Here is a 16774-nt window from a genome sequence, read left to right as displayed (position 1 = left end):
CAACTTTTTAATAGAAAAGTTTCTCAGAGTCTGAATAACTTTTTACTACAAAAGTTGCTTAGAATCTGAACAACTTTTTACTAGAAAAGTGGCTCAAAGTCTGAACAACTTTTTGATAGAAAAATTGCTCAGAGTCTGAACAACTTTTTAATAGAAAAGTTGCTCAAAGTCTGAACAACTTTTTACTAGAAAAGTTGCTCAGAGTCTAAACAACTTTTTACTAGAAAAGTTGCTCCGAGTCTGAACAACTTTTTACTATAAAAGTTGCTTAGAGTCTGAACAACTTTTTACTAGAAAAGTTGCTCAGAGTCTGAATAACTTTTTACTAGAAAAGTTTCTCCGAGTCTGAACGACTTTTTAATTGAACAGAACTATAAAAGTTGCTCATAGTCTGAACAACTTTTTACTACAAAAGTTGCTCAGAGTCTGAACAACTTTTTATTAGAAAAGCTGCTCAGAGTCCAAACAACTTTTTATTAGAAAAGTTGATCAAAGTCTGAACAACTTTTTAGTAGAAAAGCTGCTCAGAGTCTGAACAACTTTTTACCAGAAAAGTTGCTCAGAGTATGAACAACGTTTTACTAGAAAAGTTGCTCCGAGTCTGAACAACTTTTTACTAGAACAATTGCTCAGAGTGTGAAGAACTTCTTGTAGGAAAGTTTCTTAGACTCTAAACAATTTTTACTAGAAAAGTTGCCCAGAGTCCGAAGAACATTTTACTTCAAATGTTGCTCAGAGTCCGAAGAACTTTTTACTGAAAATGTTGCTCAGAGTCCGCAGTACTTTTTTCTAGAAAAGTTTCTCAGAGTCTAAAGAAATTTTTCCTGGATTTTTTTTGGGAAAATATCATATATCCGCCCCATCAAAAAAACACCTAAATTATTAAAGGAGGTGAAATACAAATTTTTCACAACTAAGCAACACATTTGAAATATTTGCTTTAGCTTTAATCCAACAAAATATTTAGCATTTATTTAATAACTGTATAATTTGTGTTGCTGTTGTTGGCCCCTTTTAAAATCACAGACAAGTTGATGAGTTACTGTCAGATTTTACTTACATACAAACAAGCAGTCGGTGGCGGTGTCGGCGGCATCTGCATCTTTCATTTAAAACTCGTACAACAGATTCAGAAAGAGATTCAACTGAAAATACACATAAAATAAGTAAATGAATGAATGGAGTGACTGACATATCAAAAGGAATGAAATAATATGCATATGTTAACAACATGTTGTACCCGTATTAGTTAATTGTTAGTCATTTAGACGTTTAGTTATTCTGTTCGTTCGTTCATTCATTCGTCCGTCAGTCAGTCAGTTTAGTCTGTGCTTTGTCTAGTTGTCTAAAGAAATTTAACAAATCAATGTTTAATTTGATGCCATTTATATAAGGCAAACTAACTACTAATGGGAAAAGCTTTGAAAGCAACTTATTTTCTTAAGATAGGATTTGGCATATTTAAGGTTTTTGTATGTATATGTATCTATGTAAAGACAGTTGGTGCTTGCTATTTGTCTCAAAGTTGAGGGAAAATTCTGGGAAAACGTAATATTATTTCAAAGTTTTCATGTTATAAAATAAATTATTAAGAAAATAATCTCAAGTTAGTTTATTTTGTTAAAATTATCTTTTAATTAGATGATATTTGTTCTCATTAACATTGAAAATTTTAATTAAAGAAAAAAAAAAACAAGTTCATAAGACTTCTTACGAAATAAGTTTAAATCGCTTTAAAATATGTCAGTTTTAAGATCACAACCACTACTTATTATACAACGCTTCCAAAACTACTATACACTAAACTATTCCTTAGTAATGCAAAAGGTATGTGGTAAAATAAGCATAAATAACATGTAATTATCCGGTTTTTTATTGCTTAAAATATATGATTTTATCCTATCAAAACCAGTTTTGAACAGAATCTGGTTTCACTTATTCTCATTCTCCTTCTTTGGGAGGTTATTCCTACTATGTTTTCAAGAATTCATGTTTTGCACTTTTTTTCTAGAAATGTTCTTATTCTTTTTTTTTGATTATAATAAATATTAGAATCACTGATAGTATATCACTTTTATATCTCTAAACATCATCTTTTGCCATGTAACAATAAAAATTGATTGACTTTTGCTTGATCAAAGCTAAACTTTAAAAAATTCAGTTGCGATGATTGCATGTTCAACTATAAATAACAACAAACAATTGCAACTAGTTTCCTTTTGTGGCGCCATACATTAATGTGAGTTTAAGAAAAAAAAATATAATAATATAAATAGGAAGGGATCTAAACATTATGTAGTATATTTTAATAACAACAAAAACAACTACAAGAACAATGACATCAGATAACAACAACAACAACAATACGCAAGAAATAAATGCACAGTGGACTACAGAAACTTTACCAGAAAAGTTGCTCAGACTTTAAACAACTTTTAACAAGAAAACTTGCTCAGACTTTGAACAACTTTTTACTAGAAAACTTGCTCAGAGTCTGAAGAACTTTTTACTAGAAAAGTTGCTCAGAGTCTGAACAACTTTTTACTAGAAAGCTTGTTCAGAGTCGGAATAACGTTTTACCAGAAAATTTGCTCAAAGTCTCAACAACTTTTTACTAGAAAAGTTGCTCTGAGTCTGAACAACTTTTAACTAGAAAAGTTGCTTAGATTCTTAACAACTTTTTACTAGAAAAGTAGCTCAGAGTCAGAACAACTTCAATCTAGAAAAGTTGCTCAAATTCTATACAACTTTTTACTAGAAAAGTTGCTCAGAGTCAAAACAACTTCTATCTAGAAAAGTTGCTCAGAGTCAGAACAAATTCTATCTAGAAAAGTTGCTAAGAGTCTGAACGACCTTTTACTAGAAAAGTTGCTCAGAGTCTGAACAACTTCAATCTAGAAAAGTTGCTCAAATTTTAAAAAACTTTTTACTAGAAAAGTTGCTCAGAGTCAGAACAACTTCTATCTAGAAAAGTTGCTAAGAGTCTGAACGACCTTTTACTAGAAAAGTTGCTCAGAGTCTGAACAACTTTTACTATAATCAGAGTCTGAACAACTTTTTACTAGAAAAGTTGCTCAGACTCCAAAAAACTTTTTACCAGAAAAGATGCTCAGAGTCTGAACACCTTTTACTAGAAAATTTGCTCAAGGTCTGAACAACATTTTACCAGAAAATTTGGCCAGAGTATCAACAACTTTTCAGTAGAATAGTTACTCAGAGTCTGAACAACTTTTTACTAGAAAACTTGCTCAAAGTCTGAACAGCTTTTTACTAGAAAAACTGCTCAGGGTCAGAACAACTTTTTGCTGGAAAAGTTGTTCAGAGTCTAAACAACTTTTTACTAGAAAAGTTTCTCAGAGTCAGAACAACTTTTTACTATAAAAGTTACGCAAAGTCAGAACAATTTGTTACTTCAAAAGTTGCTCAGAGTCTCAACAACGTTTTACTAGAATAGTTGCTCAGAGTCTGAACAACTTTTTACTAGAAAAGTTGCTCAAAGTCTGAACAACATTTTACCAGAAAATTTGCTCAGAGTCTAAACAACTTTTTACTAGAATAGTTGCTCAGAGTCTAAACAACTTTTTACTAGAAAAGTTGCTCAGAGTCAGAATAACTTTTTACTAAAAAAGTTGCTCAGAGTCAGAACAACTTTTTACTAGAAAAGTTGCTCAAATGTATGAACATCTTTTTACTACAAAAGTTGCTCCGAGTCTAAACAACTTTTTACTAGAAAAACTGCTCAAGGTCAGAACATCTTTTTACTAGAAAACTTGCTCAAAGTCTGAACAATTTTTTACTAGAAAAGTTGCTCAGAGTCTAAACAACTTTTTACTAGAAAAGTTACTCAGAGTCAGAACAAATTTTTACTAGAAATGTTGCTCAAAAGTCAGAAAAACTTTTTACTACAAAAGTTGCTCAGAGTCTGAACAACTTTTTAACAGAAAAGTTTCTTATAGTCGAAACAACTTTTTACTAGAAAAACTGCTCAAGGTCAGAACATCTTTTTACTAGAAAACTTGCTCAAAGTCTGAACAATTTTTTACTAGAAAAGTTGCTCAGAGTCTAAACAACTTTTTACTAGAAAAGTTGCTCAGAGTCAGAACAACTTTTTACTAGAAATGTTGCTCAAAAGTCAGAAAAACTTTTTACTACAAAAGTTGCTCAGAGTCTGAACAACTTTTTAACAGAAAAGTTTCTTATAGTCGGAACAACTTTTTACTAGAAAAGTTGCTCATATCTTCAGCAATTTTTAGCTGGAAAAGTTGCTCTGAATTAATTAAACTCTTAGTTAAAAAAAGGAGTTGGTAGATCTCTTCCACTGTGCAACAAATCTATTTTTTTTCCACTAAACCCGTATAAAGTTTAATAATGACTATAGATCTTGCCATGAACCGAGAAGCATTGGTTTTGTTGTGACAACAGCTCCTTGTTGTAGCAACATAGAAAAAGGTTGTAAGTATAGCTTTAGTGCTGTGCAATCTTTAATATTGTTTTAGTTGTTGTTGCAACAATAGAAGACACTGATCCTAAAGAGTGAAAAAAAACAGCAAATTGTAATGCTTTTTGTTGTTGTTGCTTTTATATAGTTTGTAGCAAACATGTCTAGTGGCGCCATGTTATGGATCTCTCGCCTTTCTTAGTTCCCTCTTAATGATCAATATCACTGAGCAATTATAACAATTAAGTCATTGATCTACAGGATGGCTAAATGGTTGTTGTAAACAATATTTTTCTTTTTTTGTTGTAGTTGCAACTAGTAGAAAGGAGTCTTGACTTATGATTATGGCATCTTAAATGAATTACAAATTGTTGCTGATGTTTAACATTAATTTTGTGTTGTTGTTGTTGTTTTAAAAAGCTTTTAAAATATTAAAGTTTTGAAAAAAAGCAAATTGTTTCATGGGGAGGGTATAGAGTAAAGAGTTTTTTTTTGTTCACAAATTTGTCTCGTGCTGGGAGGGTGTTAAAATAATTTGTTAACGTTTTTGTTTTTTTTTTTTTTCTTTAAAAGAAAATTAAATTAATTTTTTGTTTACTCTTATTTTTTTATTGTTATGAAAAGCGGAAAATCAATAAAAAAAATGGAAAAAATGAAAGAAAGTTTTTTTTATTTTTATGAGCTCAATAAAAAATAACTATTGCCTAAGTAAAGTAAATTGAATGCATTGGCACTGCTGCCACTGCAGCAGCTCTTTTAATCATTTTCAGTTTTTTTTTTAGTTTACAAAAAATTTTCCGACATTAACGGAAGCACATTTAAACACTTTATAACTAAGTTTTTGTGCCATAAAAACAAATTATATTTTTTTGTTCCAAAAATAACAAAAAAAAAAAAAACTATTTCACAATTTACAATAATTTTAGTTTTTTTTTTCAAAAATTTATTTGAGTAGCAGGAAAGTAATGAAGATGACCTATTTTGAGTGCATGTATATGAGCTTTTGAGCTTTTTATTTTTCTTCTTAATGTCTTAATAATATTTTTACGCAATTTATGTTCTCTAAATTGTTTTTAATTAACAATGATATGTTTTTGTTGTTATGAACAATGAACAGTCTAAAAATTAAAAAAATATATATATATTTAATCACCCCAGATAGTGTTACCAAAGTCTGTGTAAAGTAATCAAGCGTTACCCATGATTAGTTCTATTGATTTGTCAGCTGAACGTTTGTTTAAGCTTCCGTTAACTTTTTTAATCTCTTCTACAGCTTATGGCTACCAACTCCCCTTACTATTCAATGTATTATGTAATTGGTTTTTCACGCCTTTATTACCATTGTTGTTGTTGTTTAACTGTGAAATTATTCTGTGGGGAATTATTAGCTATTGCTCTGTTGTGTGTTTTCTCCCCAAAAGGGTTAGGTTTACAATGTATTGTGTCAATAATTATATGTTTAGGATCCCCACTTTTTGTTATTCAATACAAAAAAAAAAAAAAAAATCATTCATTTTTATCGCTTCAGATGCCAACCAAAGTCTAATATAATGATTGTTTAATGAACCTTACAACTTTAAGATCATTAACAGCAGCCTTAGGGGTCATAAATTTTCAACAACATCTCACACAAAAAAAAAAAAACAAACATATTTTTCTAATTGAGTTGTTTCATTTATGTTTATTGTTAGCCAAGTCCAACTAAAGTCACTTTAATAACTCCACATTCTTTACTTTAGATTTCGAAATATGTTAACATTACGCCATATGCATATTAATAGCAAAGTCGTAGCTTATAAATTATTTAATTATTTCTAACAGCACACACAATTTATTTAAGTATTTGCTAATTACTTATTCAATTATAATTTATTTATTTTGAAATAAATGCAAACAACAAATGTAATATGTAATTGCATGTGTGTGTAATCAGATTTATATTTTTAATTAAATAAATGTTTAATAGTGTTTAAATGTAATTCCTTTTTGGGGAAATTTTTGCAATTATTATAAATAATAAAGACAAATTTCACAGAGATACTGATTCAATTCAAGTTCAGTTCTGGTTCAGTTCTAGTTCAATTCTAGTTCAGGTCTTGTTCAGTTCTAGTTCTGTTCTAGTTCTGTTCTAGTTCTGTTCTAGTACTGTTCTAGTTCTGTTCTAGTTCTGTTCTAGTTCTGTTCTAGTTCTGTTCTAGTTCTGTTCTAGTTCTGTTCTAGTTCTGTTCTAGTTCTGTTCTAGTTCTGTTCTAGTTCTGTTCTAGTTCTGTTCTAGTTCTGTTCTAGTTCTGTTCTAGTTCTGTTCTAGTTCTGTTCTAGTTCTGTTATAGTTCTGTTCTAGTTCTGTTCTAGTTCTGTTCTAGTTCTGTTCTAGTTCTGTTCTAGTTCTGTTCTAGTTCTGTTCTAGTTCTGTTCTAATTCTGTTCTAGTTCTGTTCTAGTTCTGTTCTAGTTCTGTTCTAGTTTTGTTCTAGTTCTGTTCTAGTTCTGTTCTAGTTCTGTTCTAGTTGTTCTAGTTCTGTTCTAGTTCTGTTCTAGTTCTGTTCTAGTTCTGTTCTAGTTCTGTTCTAGTTCTGTTCTAGTTCTGTTCTAGTTCTGTTCTAGTTCTGTTCTAGTTCTGTTCTAGTTCTGTTCTAGTTCTGTTCTAGTTCTGTTCTAGTTCTGTTCTAGTTCTGTTCTAGTTCTGTTCTAGTTCTGTTCTAGTTCTGTTCTAGTTCTGTTCTAGTTCTGTTCTAGTTCAGTTCTAGTTCTAGTTCTAGTTCAGTCTAGTCTGTTCTAGTTCTGTTCTAGTTCTGTTCTAGTTCTGTTCTAGTTCTGTTCTAGTTCTGTTCTAGTTCTGTTCTAGTTCTGTTCTAGTTCTGTTCTAGTTCTGTTCTAGTTCTGCTCTAGTTCTGTTCTAGTTCTGTTCTAGTTCTGTTCTAGTTCTGTTCTAGTTCTGTTCTAGTTCAGTTCTAGTTCAGTTCTAGTTCAGTTCTAGTTCAGTTCTAGTTCAGTTCTAGTTCAGTTCTAGTTCAGTTCTAGTTCAGTTCTAGTTCAGTTCTAGTTCAGTTCTAGTTCAGTTCTAGTTCAGTTCTAGTTCAGTTCTAGTTCAGTTCTAGTTCAGTTCTAGTTCAGTTCTAGTTCAGTTCTAGTTCAGTTCTAGTTCAGTTCTAGTTCAGTTCTAGTTCAGTTCTAGTTCAGTTCTAGTTCAGTTCTAGTTCAGTTCTAGTTCAGTTCTAGTTCAGTTCTAGTTCAGTTCTAGTTCAGTTCTAGTTCAGTTCTAGTTCAGTTCTAGTTCAGTTCTAGTTCAGTTCTAGTTCAGTTCTAGTTCAGTTCTAGTTCAGTTCTAGTTCAGTTCTAGTTCAGTTCTAGTTCAGTTCTAGTTCAGTTCTAGTTCAGTTCTAGTTCAGTTCTAGTTCAGTTCTAGTTCAGTTCTAGTTCAGTTCTAGTTCAGTTCTAGTTCAGTTCTAGTTCAGTTCTAGTTCAGTTCTAGTTCAGTTCTAGTTCAGTTCTACTTCAGTTCTAGTTCAGTTCTAGTTCAGTTGTAGTTCAGTTGTAGTTCAGTTGTAGTTCAGTTGTAGTTCAGTTGTAGTTCAGTTGTAGTTCAGTTGTAGTTCAGTTCTACTTCAGTTCTAGTTCAGTTCTAGTTCAGTTCTAGTTCAGTTCTAGTTCAGTTCTAGTTCAGTTCTAGTTCAGTTCTTGTTCAGTTCTTGTTCAGTTCTAGTTCAGTTCTAGTTCAGTTCTAGTTCAGTTCTAGTTCAGTTCTAGTTCTGTTCTAGTTCTGTTCTAGTTCAGTTCTAGTTCAGTTCTAGTTCTGTTCTAGTTCTGTTCTAGTTCTGTTCTAGTTCTGTTCTAGTTCTGTTCTAGTTCTGTTCTAGTTCTGTTCTAGTTCTGTTCTAGTTCTGTTCTAGTTCTGTTCTAGTTCTGTTCTAGTTCTGTTCTAGTTCTGTTCTAGTTCTGTTCTAGTTCTGTTCTAGTTCTGTTCTAGTTCAGTTCTAGTTCAGTTCTAGTTCTGTTCTAGTTCTGTTCTAGTTCTGTTCTAGTTCTGTTCTAGCTCTGTTCTAGTTCTGTTCTAGTTCTGTTCTAGTTCTGTTCTAGTTCTGCTCTAGTTCTGTTCTAGTTCTGTTCTAGTTCTGTTCTAGATCTGTTCTAGTTCTGTTCTAGTTCAGTTCTAGTTCAGTTCTAGTTCAGTTCTAGTTCAGTTCTAGTTCAGTTCTAGTTCAGTTCTAGTTCAGTTCTAGTTCAGTTCTAGTTCAGTTCTAGTTCAGTTCTAGTTCAGTTCTAGTTCAGTTCTAGTTCAGTTCTAGTTCAGTTCTAGTTCTGTTCTAGTTCTGTTCTAGTTCTGTTCTAGTTCTGTTCTAGTTCTGTTCTAGTTCTGTTCTAGTTCTGTTCTAGTTCTGTTCTAGTTCTGTTCTAGTTCTGTTCTAGTTCTGTTCTAGTTCTGTTCTAGTTCTGTTCTAGTTCTGTTCTAGTTCTGTTCTAGTTCAGTTCTAGTTCAGTTCTAGTTCAGTTCTAGTTCAGTTCTACTTCAGTTCTACTTCAGTTCTAGTTCAGTTGTAGTTCAGTTGTAGTTCAGTTGTAGTTCAGTTGTAGTTCAGTTGTAGTTCAGTTGTAGTTCAGTTGTAGTTCAGTTGTAGTTCAGTTCTACTTCAGTTCTAGTTCAGTTCTAGTTCAGTTCTAGTTCAGTTCTAGTTCAGTTCTAGTTCAGTTCTAGTTCAGTTCTAGTTCAGTTCTAGTTCAGTTCTTGTTCAGTTCTAGTTCAGTTCTAGTTCAGTTCTAGTTCAGTTCTAGTTCAGTTCTAGTTCTGTTCTAGTTCTGTTCTAGTTCAGTTCTAGTTCAGTTCTAGTTCTGTTCTAGTTCTGTTCTAGTTCTGTTCTAGTTCTGTTCTAGTTCTGTTCTAGTTCTGTTCTAGTTCTGTTCTAGTTCTGTTCTAGTTCTGTTCTAGTTCTGTTCTAGTTCTGTTCTAGTTCTGTTCTAGTTCTGTTCTAGTTCTGTTCTAGTTCTGTTCTAGTTCAGTTCTAGTTCAGTTCTAGTTCTGTTCTAGTTCTGTTCTAGTTCTGTTCTAGTTCTGTTCTAGTTCTGTTCTAGTTCTGTTCTAGTTCTGTTCTAGTTCTGTTCTAGTTCTGCTCTAGTTCTGTTCTAGTTCTGTTCTAGTTCTGTTCTAGATCTGTTCTAGTTCTGTTCTAGTTCAGTTCTAGTTCAGTTCTAGTTCAGTTCTAGTTCAGTTCTAGTTCAGTTCTAGTTCAGTTCTAGTTCAGTTCTAGTTCAGTTCTAGTTCAGTTCTAGTTCAGTTCTAGTTCAGTTCTAGTTCAGTTCTAGTTCAGTTCTAGTTCAGTTCTAGTTCAGTTCTAGTTCAGTTCTAGTTCAGTTCTAGTTCAGTTCTAGTTCAGTTCTAGTTCAGTTCTAGTTCAGTTCTAGTTCAGTTCTAGTTCAGTTCTAGTTCAGTTCTAGTTCAGTTCTAGTTCAGTTCTAGTTCAGTTCTAGTTCAGTTCTAGTTCAGTTCTAGTTCAGTTCTAGTTCAGTTCTAGTTCAGTTCTAGTTCAGTTCTAGTTCAGTTCTAGTTCAGTTCTAGTTCAGTTCTAGTTCAGTTATAGTTCAGTTATAGTTCAGTTATAGTTCAGTTCTAGTTCAGTTCTAGTTCAGTTCTAGTTCAGTTCTAGTTCAGTTTTAGTTCAGTTCTAGTTCAGTTCTAGTTCAGTTCTAGTTCAGTTCTAGTTCAGTTATAGTTCAGTTATAGTTCAGTTCTAGTTCAGTTCTAGTTCAGTTCTAGTTCAGTTCTAGTTCAGTTCTAGTTCAGTTCTAGTTCAGTTATAGTTCAGTTATAGTTCAGTTCTAGTTCAGTTCTAGTTCAGTTCTAGTTCAGTTCTAGTTCAGTTCTAGTTCAGTTCTAGTTCAGTTATAGTTCAGTTATAGTTCAGTTATAGTTCAGTTATAGTTCAGTTCTAGTTCAGTTCTAGTTCAGTTCTAGTTCAGTTCTAGTTCAGTTTTAGTTCAGTTCTAGATCAGTTCTAGTTCAGTTCTAGTTCAGTTCTAGTTCAGTTCTAGTTCAGTTCTAGTTCAGTTCTAGTTCAGTTATAGTTCAGTTATAGTTCAGTTCTAGTTCAGTTCTAGTTCAGTTCTAGTTCAGTTCTAGTTCAGTTCTAGTTCAGTTATAGTTCAGTTATAGTTCAGTTCTAGTTCAGTTCTAGTTCAGTTCTAGTTCTAGTTCAGTTCTAGTTCTAGTTCAGTTCTAGTTCAGTTCTAGTTCAGTTATAGTTCAGTTATAGTTCAGTTCTAGTTCAGTTCTAGTTCAGTTCTAGTTCAGTTCTAGTTCAGTTCTAGTTCAGTTCTAGTTCAGTTTTAGTTCAGTTCTAGTTCAGTTCTAGTTCAGTTCTAGTTCAGTTCTAGTTCAGTTCTAGTTCAGTTCTAGTTCAGTTCTAGTTCAGTTCTAGTTCAGTTCTAGTTCAGTTCTAGTTCAGTTCTAGTTCAGTTATAGTTCAGTTATAGTTCAGTTCTAGTTCAGTTCTAGTTCTAGTTCTAGTTCTAGTTCAGTTCTAGTTCAGTTCTAGTTCAGTTCTAGTTCAGTTCTAGTTCAGTTCTAGTTCAGTTCTAGTTCAGTTCTAGTTCAGTTCTAGTTCAGTTCTAGTTCTGTTCTAGTTCTGTTCTAGTTCTGTTCTAGTTCTGTTCTAGTTCTGTTCTAGTTCAGTTCTAGTTCAGTTCTAGTTCAGTTTTAGTTCAGTTCTAGTTCAGTTCTAGTTCAGTTCTAGTTCTGTTCTAGTTCTGTTCTAGTTCAGTTATAGTTCAGTTCTAGTTCAGTTCTAGTTCAGTTCTAGTTCAGTTCTAGTTCAGTTCTAGTTCAGTTCTAGTTCAGTTCTAGTTCTGTTCTAGTTCTGTTCTAGTTCAGTTCTAGTTCAGTTCTAGTTCAGTTCTAGTTCAGTTCTAGTTCAGTTCTAGTTCAGTTTTAGTTCAGTTCTAGTTCAGTTCTAGTTCAGTTCTAGTTCAGTTCTAGTTCAGTTATAGTTCAGTTATAGTTCAGTTCTAGTTCAGTTATAGTTCAGTTATAGTTCAGTTATAGTTCAGTTATAGTTCAGTTATAGTTCAGTTCTAGTTCAGTTCTAGTTCAGTTCTAGTTCTAGTTCAGTTCTAGTTCAGTTCTAGTTCAGTTCTAGTTCAGTTCTAGTTCAGTTCTAGTTCAGTTCTAGTTCAGTTCTAGTTCAGTTCTAGTTCAGTTCTAGTTCTGTTCTAGTTCTGTTCTAGTTCTGTTCTAGTTCTGTTCTAGTTCTGTTCTAGTTCTGTTCTAGTTCTGTTCTAGTTCTGTTCTAGTTCAGTACAGAAATCAGTTACTAAAACCGTTCAAAACAGGACAAGACCAACTTTTTTTGCCATTATTTTTTATATTAAGACCAAATGTTTTCGTATGTGTTTTTTTTAGAAAAATCTTTACATTGTTTTTAACAATTTATACAAATGTTTTTAAGTATGTTTTGTTAATCGACTTTTATTGTTTTCCACTCGTTTTAAATAAATTTATTTATATTTTTTTACTGGAAAAATGCATAAAACACGACTAGAGATACGAGGGTAGTGACTGCTTGTTAAAGACATTTGTTGAAATAATTTATTTATGTTTTGTTGTTGTTACTCGCCATGTTTTTTATGAGGTTATAATGGCAATGTGTCTAGAAAAATTATGGGCTAAAAGAAGAGGCAAAGGCTAGAAAAAGAAAATGCCTCTTGGAATTTTTATCTAAATAATAGTTTACACTTTTGTTTATATTGTTGTTCTTGTAGTTTGGAGTTCATGTTGTGGTGGCATAAAATTGTGGTATAAATATTATAAGCATCATCATGGAGCAGCAAGTACAGCCTATAGTGGAGTAGAAAAAAGATGATTTTAACGACAGCAACGATTGAAATATTCCATTGATGCATTTTTAAATTCCAAATAACTAAGAGTTTAGTTTGTTGATTTTTTTTATTGAAAATTCTGTGTTAAATGAAAAGTGAAATCAGAAATCTATAAGAAACAATTTCCTTTTACTTGTTATTACTCGCTTAACAAGAAATTAACTTCTCCCGATAGATTTAGCTAAGTGCTTCGTTTGTGACAAGTGAATGCGTTTGAAAATTCGCAAATTTGCTTTAACATATTTTTTCTTAAAGGGTATTTAAGTTTCGTTTTATATTCGTTTCCTTAGATACTTTTATGAAATTCCTAAAATTTTGTTTCATTTTCATTTCATGTTGCTCTGGCATGGTATTTCTCCCATTACTTTTCCTTTTTGCAATCTAAAAAAAAAAAATATGTAGATGCATTTCTTTGAAAATGCATTTATGTTTGAAAAAAATAAACATAATTTTTTATCAATGGCACGTGTTAATGCTTGTATTCAGGATTTCTATTTGTAGTTTGTTTAATGTTTGAAATTATGTATTTATTAGTAAATTTGTTTATATGTATTCTTAATATTTTATGAAAGTATTTTGTATTTGTCTAGGTTAAAAATACTTTACATATAAATTTCAGTACAATTTGTTTACAATTTTTTCAAAGATATTAGGGATTTTAATGAATTTTGCCGGTAAAGTTTAAGATAAACAAGTAAAACATCTAAGAATACATTTAATCAAACTGAATACTTCGCTAGAGAAGATTCCAGATATCATTACTTAAACTGGAGTCCGCTACAATGTTCTAGATCAGTTCTAGTTCAGTTCTAGTTCAGTTCTAGTTCAGTTCTAGTTCAGTTCTAGTTCAGTTCAGTTCTAGTTCTGCTCTAGTTCTGCTCTAGTTCTGTTCTAGTTCTGTTCTAGTTCTGTTCTAGTTCTGTTCTAGTTCTGTTCTAGTTCTGTTCTAGTTCTGTTCTAGTTCTGTTCTAGTTCTGTTCTAGTTCTGTTCTAGTTCTGTTCTAGTTATGTTCTAGTTCTGTTCTAGTTCTGTTCTAGTTCTGTTCTAGTTCTGTTCTAGTTCTAGTTCTGTTCTAGTTCTAGTTCTAGTTCTGTTCTAGTTCTGTTCTAGTTCTGTTCTAGTTCTAGTCTGTTCTAGTTCTGTTCTAGTTCTGTTCTAGTTCTGTTCTAGTTCTGTTCTAGTTCTAGTTCTGTTCTAGTTCTGTTCTAGTTCTGTTCTAGTTCTGTTCTAGTTCTGTTCTAGTTCTGTTCTAGTTCTGTTCTAGTTCTGTTCTAGTTCTGTTCTAGTTCTGTCTAGTTCTGTTCTAGTTCTGTTCTAGTTCTGTTCTAGTTCTGTTCTAGTTCTGTTCTAGTTCTGTTCTAGTTCTGTTCTAGTTCTGTTCTAGTTCTGTTCTAGTTCTGTTCTAGTTCTGTTCTAGTTCTGTTCTAGTTCTGTTCTAGTTCTGTTCTAGTTTCTGTTCTAGTTCTGTTCTAGTTCTGTTCTAGTTCTGTTCTAGTTCTGTTCTGTTCTAGTTCTGTTCTAGTTCTGTTCTAGTTCTAGTTCTGTTCTAGTTCTGTTCTAGTTCTGTTCTAGTTCTGTTCTAGTTCTGTTCTAGTCTGTTCTAGTTCTGTTCTAGTTCTGTTCTAGTTCTGTTCTAGTTCTGTTCTAGTTCTGTTCTAGTTCTGTTCTAGTTCTGTCCTAGTTCTGTTCTAGTGCTGTTCTAGTGCTGTTCTAGTTCTGTTCAAGTTCTGTTCTAGTTCTGTTCTAGTTTTGTTCTAGTTCTGTTCTAGTTCTGTTCTAGTTCTGTTCTAGTTCTGTTCTAGTTCTGTTCTAGTTCTGTTCTAGTTCTGTTCTAGTTCTGTTCTAGTTCTGTTCTAGTTCTGTTCTAGTTCTGTTCAAGTTCTGTTCAGTTTGTTCTAGTTCTGTTCTAGTTCTGTTCTAGTTCTGTTCTAGTTCTGTTCGTTCAGTTCTAGTTCTGTTCTAGTTCTGTTCTAGTTCTGTTCTAGTTCAGTTCAGTTCTACTTCAGTTCTAGTTCAGTTCTAGTTCAGTTCTAGTTCAGTTCTAGTTCAGTTCTAGTTCAGTTCTAGTTCAGTTCTAGTTCAGTTCTAGTTCAGTTCTAGTTCAGTTCTAGTTCAGTTCAGTTCTAGTTCAGTTCTAGTTCAGTTCTAGTTCAGTTCTAGTTCAGTTCTAGTTCAGTTCTAGTTCAGTTCTAGTTCAGTTCTAGTTCAGTTCTGTTCAGTTCTAGTTCAGTTGCTAGTTCAGTTCTAGTTCAGTTCTAGTTCAGTTCTAGTTCAGTTCTAGTTCAGTTCTAGTTCAGTTCTAGTTCAGTTCTAGTTCAGTTCTAGTTCAGTTCTAGTTCAGTTCTAGTTCAGTTCTAGTTCAGTTCTAGTTCAGTTCTAGTTCAGTTCTAGTTCCGTTTAGTTCAGTCTAGTTCAGTTCTAGTTCAGTTCTAGTTCAGTCTAGTTCAGTTCTAGTTCAGTTCTAAGTTCAGTTCTAGTTCAGTTCTAGTTCATTCTAGTTCAGTTCTAGTTCAGTTCTAGTTCAGTCTAGTTCAGTTCTATTTCAGTTCTAGTTCAGTTCTAGTTCAGTTCTAGTTCAGTTCTAGTTCAGTTCTAGTTCAGTTCTCGTCAGTTCTAGTTCAGGTTGCTAGTTTCAGTTCTAGTCAGTTCTAGTTCAGCTCTAGTTCAGTTCTAGTTCAGTTTCTAGTTCAGTTCTAGTTCAGTTCTAGTTCCGTTCTAGTTCAGTAGTTCACTTTTCTAGTTCAGTTCTAGTTCAGTTCTAGTTCAGTTCTAGTTCAGTTCTAGTTCAGTTCTAGTTCAGTTCTAGTTCAGTTCTAGTTCAGTTCTAGTTCAGTTCTAGTTCAGTTCTAGTTCAGTTCTAGTTCAGTTCTAGTTCAGTTCTAGTTCAGTTCTAGTTCAGTTCTAGTTCAGTTCTAGTTCAGTTCTAGTTCAGTTCTAGTTCAGTTCTAGTTCAGTAATAGTTCAGTTCTAGTTCAGTTCTAATTCAGTTCTAGTTTAGTTCTAGTTCAGTTCTAGTTCAGTTCTAGTTCTAGTTTAGTTCTAGTTCAGTTCTAGTTCAGTTCTAGTTCTAGTTCAGTTCTAGTTCAGTTCTAGTTCAGTTCTAGTTCAGTTCTAGTTCAGTTCTAGTTCAGTTCTAGTTCAGATCTAGTTCAGTTCTAGTTCAGTTTTAGTTCAGTTCTAGTTCAGTTCTAGTTCTAGTTCAGTTCTAGTTCTAGTTCAGTTCTAGTGCAGTTCTAGTGCAGTTCTAGTTCTAGTTCAGTTCTAGTGCAGTTCTAGTTCTAGTTCAGTTCTAGTTCAGATCTAGTTCAGTTCAAGTTCAGTTCTAGTTCTAGTTCAGTTCTAGTGCAGTTCTAGTTCTAGTTCAGATCTAGTTCAGTTCAAGTTCAGTTCTAGTTCAGTTCTAGTTCAGTTCTAGTTCAGTTCTAGTTCAGTTCTAGTTCAGTTCTAGTTCAGTTCTAGTTCAGTTCTAGTTCAGTTCTAGTTCAGTTCTAGTTCAGTTCTAGTTCAGTTCTAGTTCAGTTCTAGTTCAGTTCTAGTTCAGTTCTAGTTCAGTTCTAGTTCAGTTCTGTTCTAGTTCTGTTCTTGTTCAGTTCTAATTCTGTTTTGAGCATTTAAACGTAATTTTATTCAAAAAAATTTATTTTATTTGTATTTATTTAAAAACTTGTTCCTTTATGTTATTTAATACATTTTTTAATAATATTCTTTCTTCCTTTCCTTTCTTGCAGGTAAGATTTTAATGAGATTTTATAATGGAATTTTTTACGGTAACAAACAGACATTTTTCATACATTTATCATATAGACGGTTTATATGTAAATAAGTATGAAATTTACATTAATTTCATATATCATAAAAAAATTTAAAATTTAAACAACAACATCAATAATAACAATTGAACAGCAATATTTGAATGTGAGTTTAAAAAAAGTTCTGAAATTTCAAGAATTTTTATTTTGATTAATTATCGAATTGTGTGTAAATATGAAAAAAAAAGAAAGAACACAAAAACAATATGAATAATAATAATTTAAATAGGAATTTATCTTGGCATTTCCCCTTCTCCAAACAAAAAAAAACAACTCTTTCTTTTTCAAAAGTAATTAATCATTGGCGTTCTGGAAAATGAGAAATAAAGAAAAGAATTGAAAAACAAAACAACAATATGGTTTGAAATTTAAATAAAAAAATTTTATATTAAACCATGGCGAATTTTGTTACATACTGCATGAAAAATTACGTAATAATGAAAATTAGGGATCAATTAAGAAACATGAAAATTATCATCGGATTACAAATAACGTACATGTAAGAGCTTATAGCAATGTATCAAGAAAACATTCTCAAGCACCTAAGTCTATATGTGAGGTCTATAATTCTTATCAAAGAAACATTTTTGCTCAAATCTATAAATTTTTTTAAAAGAATTATTTTTATTCAAGCCCACAATGAATTTCATAATTTTATGTC

The 16774-nt window shown here is 32.0% G+C and overlaps 1 protein-coding gene across 1 annotated transcript in view; it reads left to right on the top strand.

Annotated features, from left to right (window-relative positions):
• LOC119612661 (GATA zinc finger domain-containing protein 14-like) overlaps positions 1-16468 on the top strand; it is a 34589-nt gene extending 18121 nt beyond the window's left edge. Inside the window, exon 2 of the mRNA XM_037968491.1 lies at positions 16033-16468. Coding sequence (XP_037824419.1) covers positions 16033-16044 — 12 coding nt within the window. The 3' untranslated portion in view covers positions 16045-16468. The remainder of the gene's footprint in view (positions 1-16032) is intronic.
• Positions 16469-16774: the final 306 nt, after the last annotated feature.

This window comes from Lucilia sericata, unplaced genomic scaffold, assembly GCF_015586225.1.
Source record: "Lucilia sericata isolate MDLA Ls3-8-SP2 unplaced genomic scaffold, ASM1558622v1 Contig001789F_arrow, whole genome shotgun sequence".
NCBI classification, from domain to species: domain Eukaryota; kingdom Metazoa; phylum Arthropoda; class Insecta; order Diptera; family Calliphoridae; genus Lucilia; species Lucilia sericata.
Note: the sequence above shows the minus strand (reverse complement) of the source record. Positions and strands in the feature narration are given on the sequence as shown.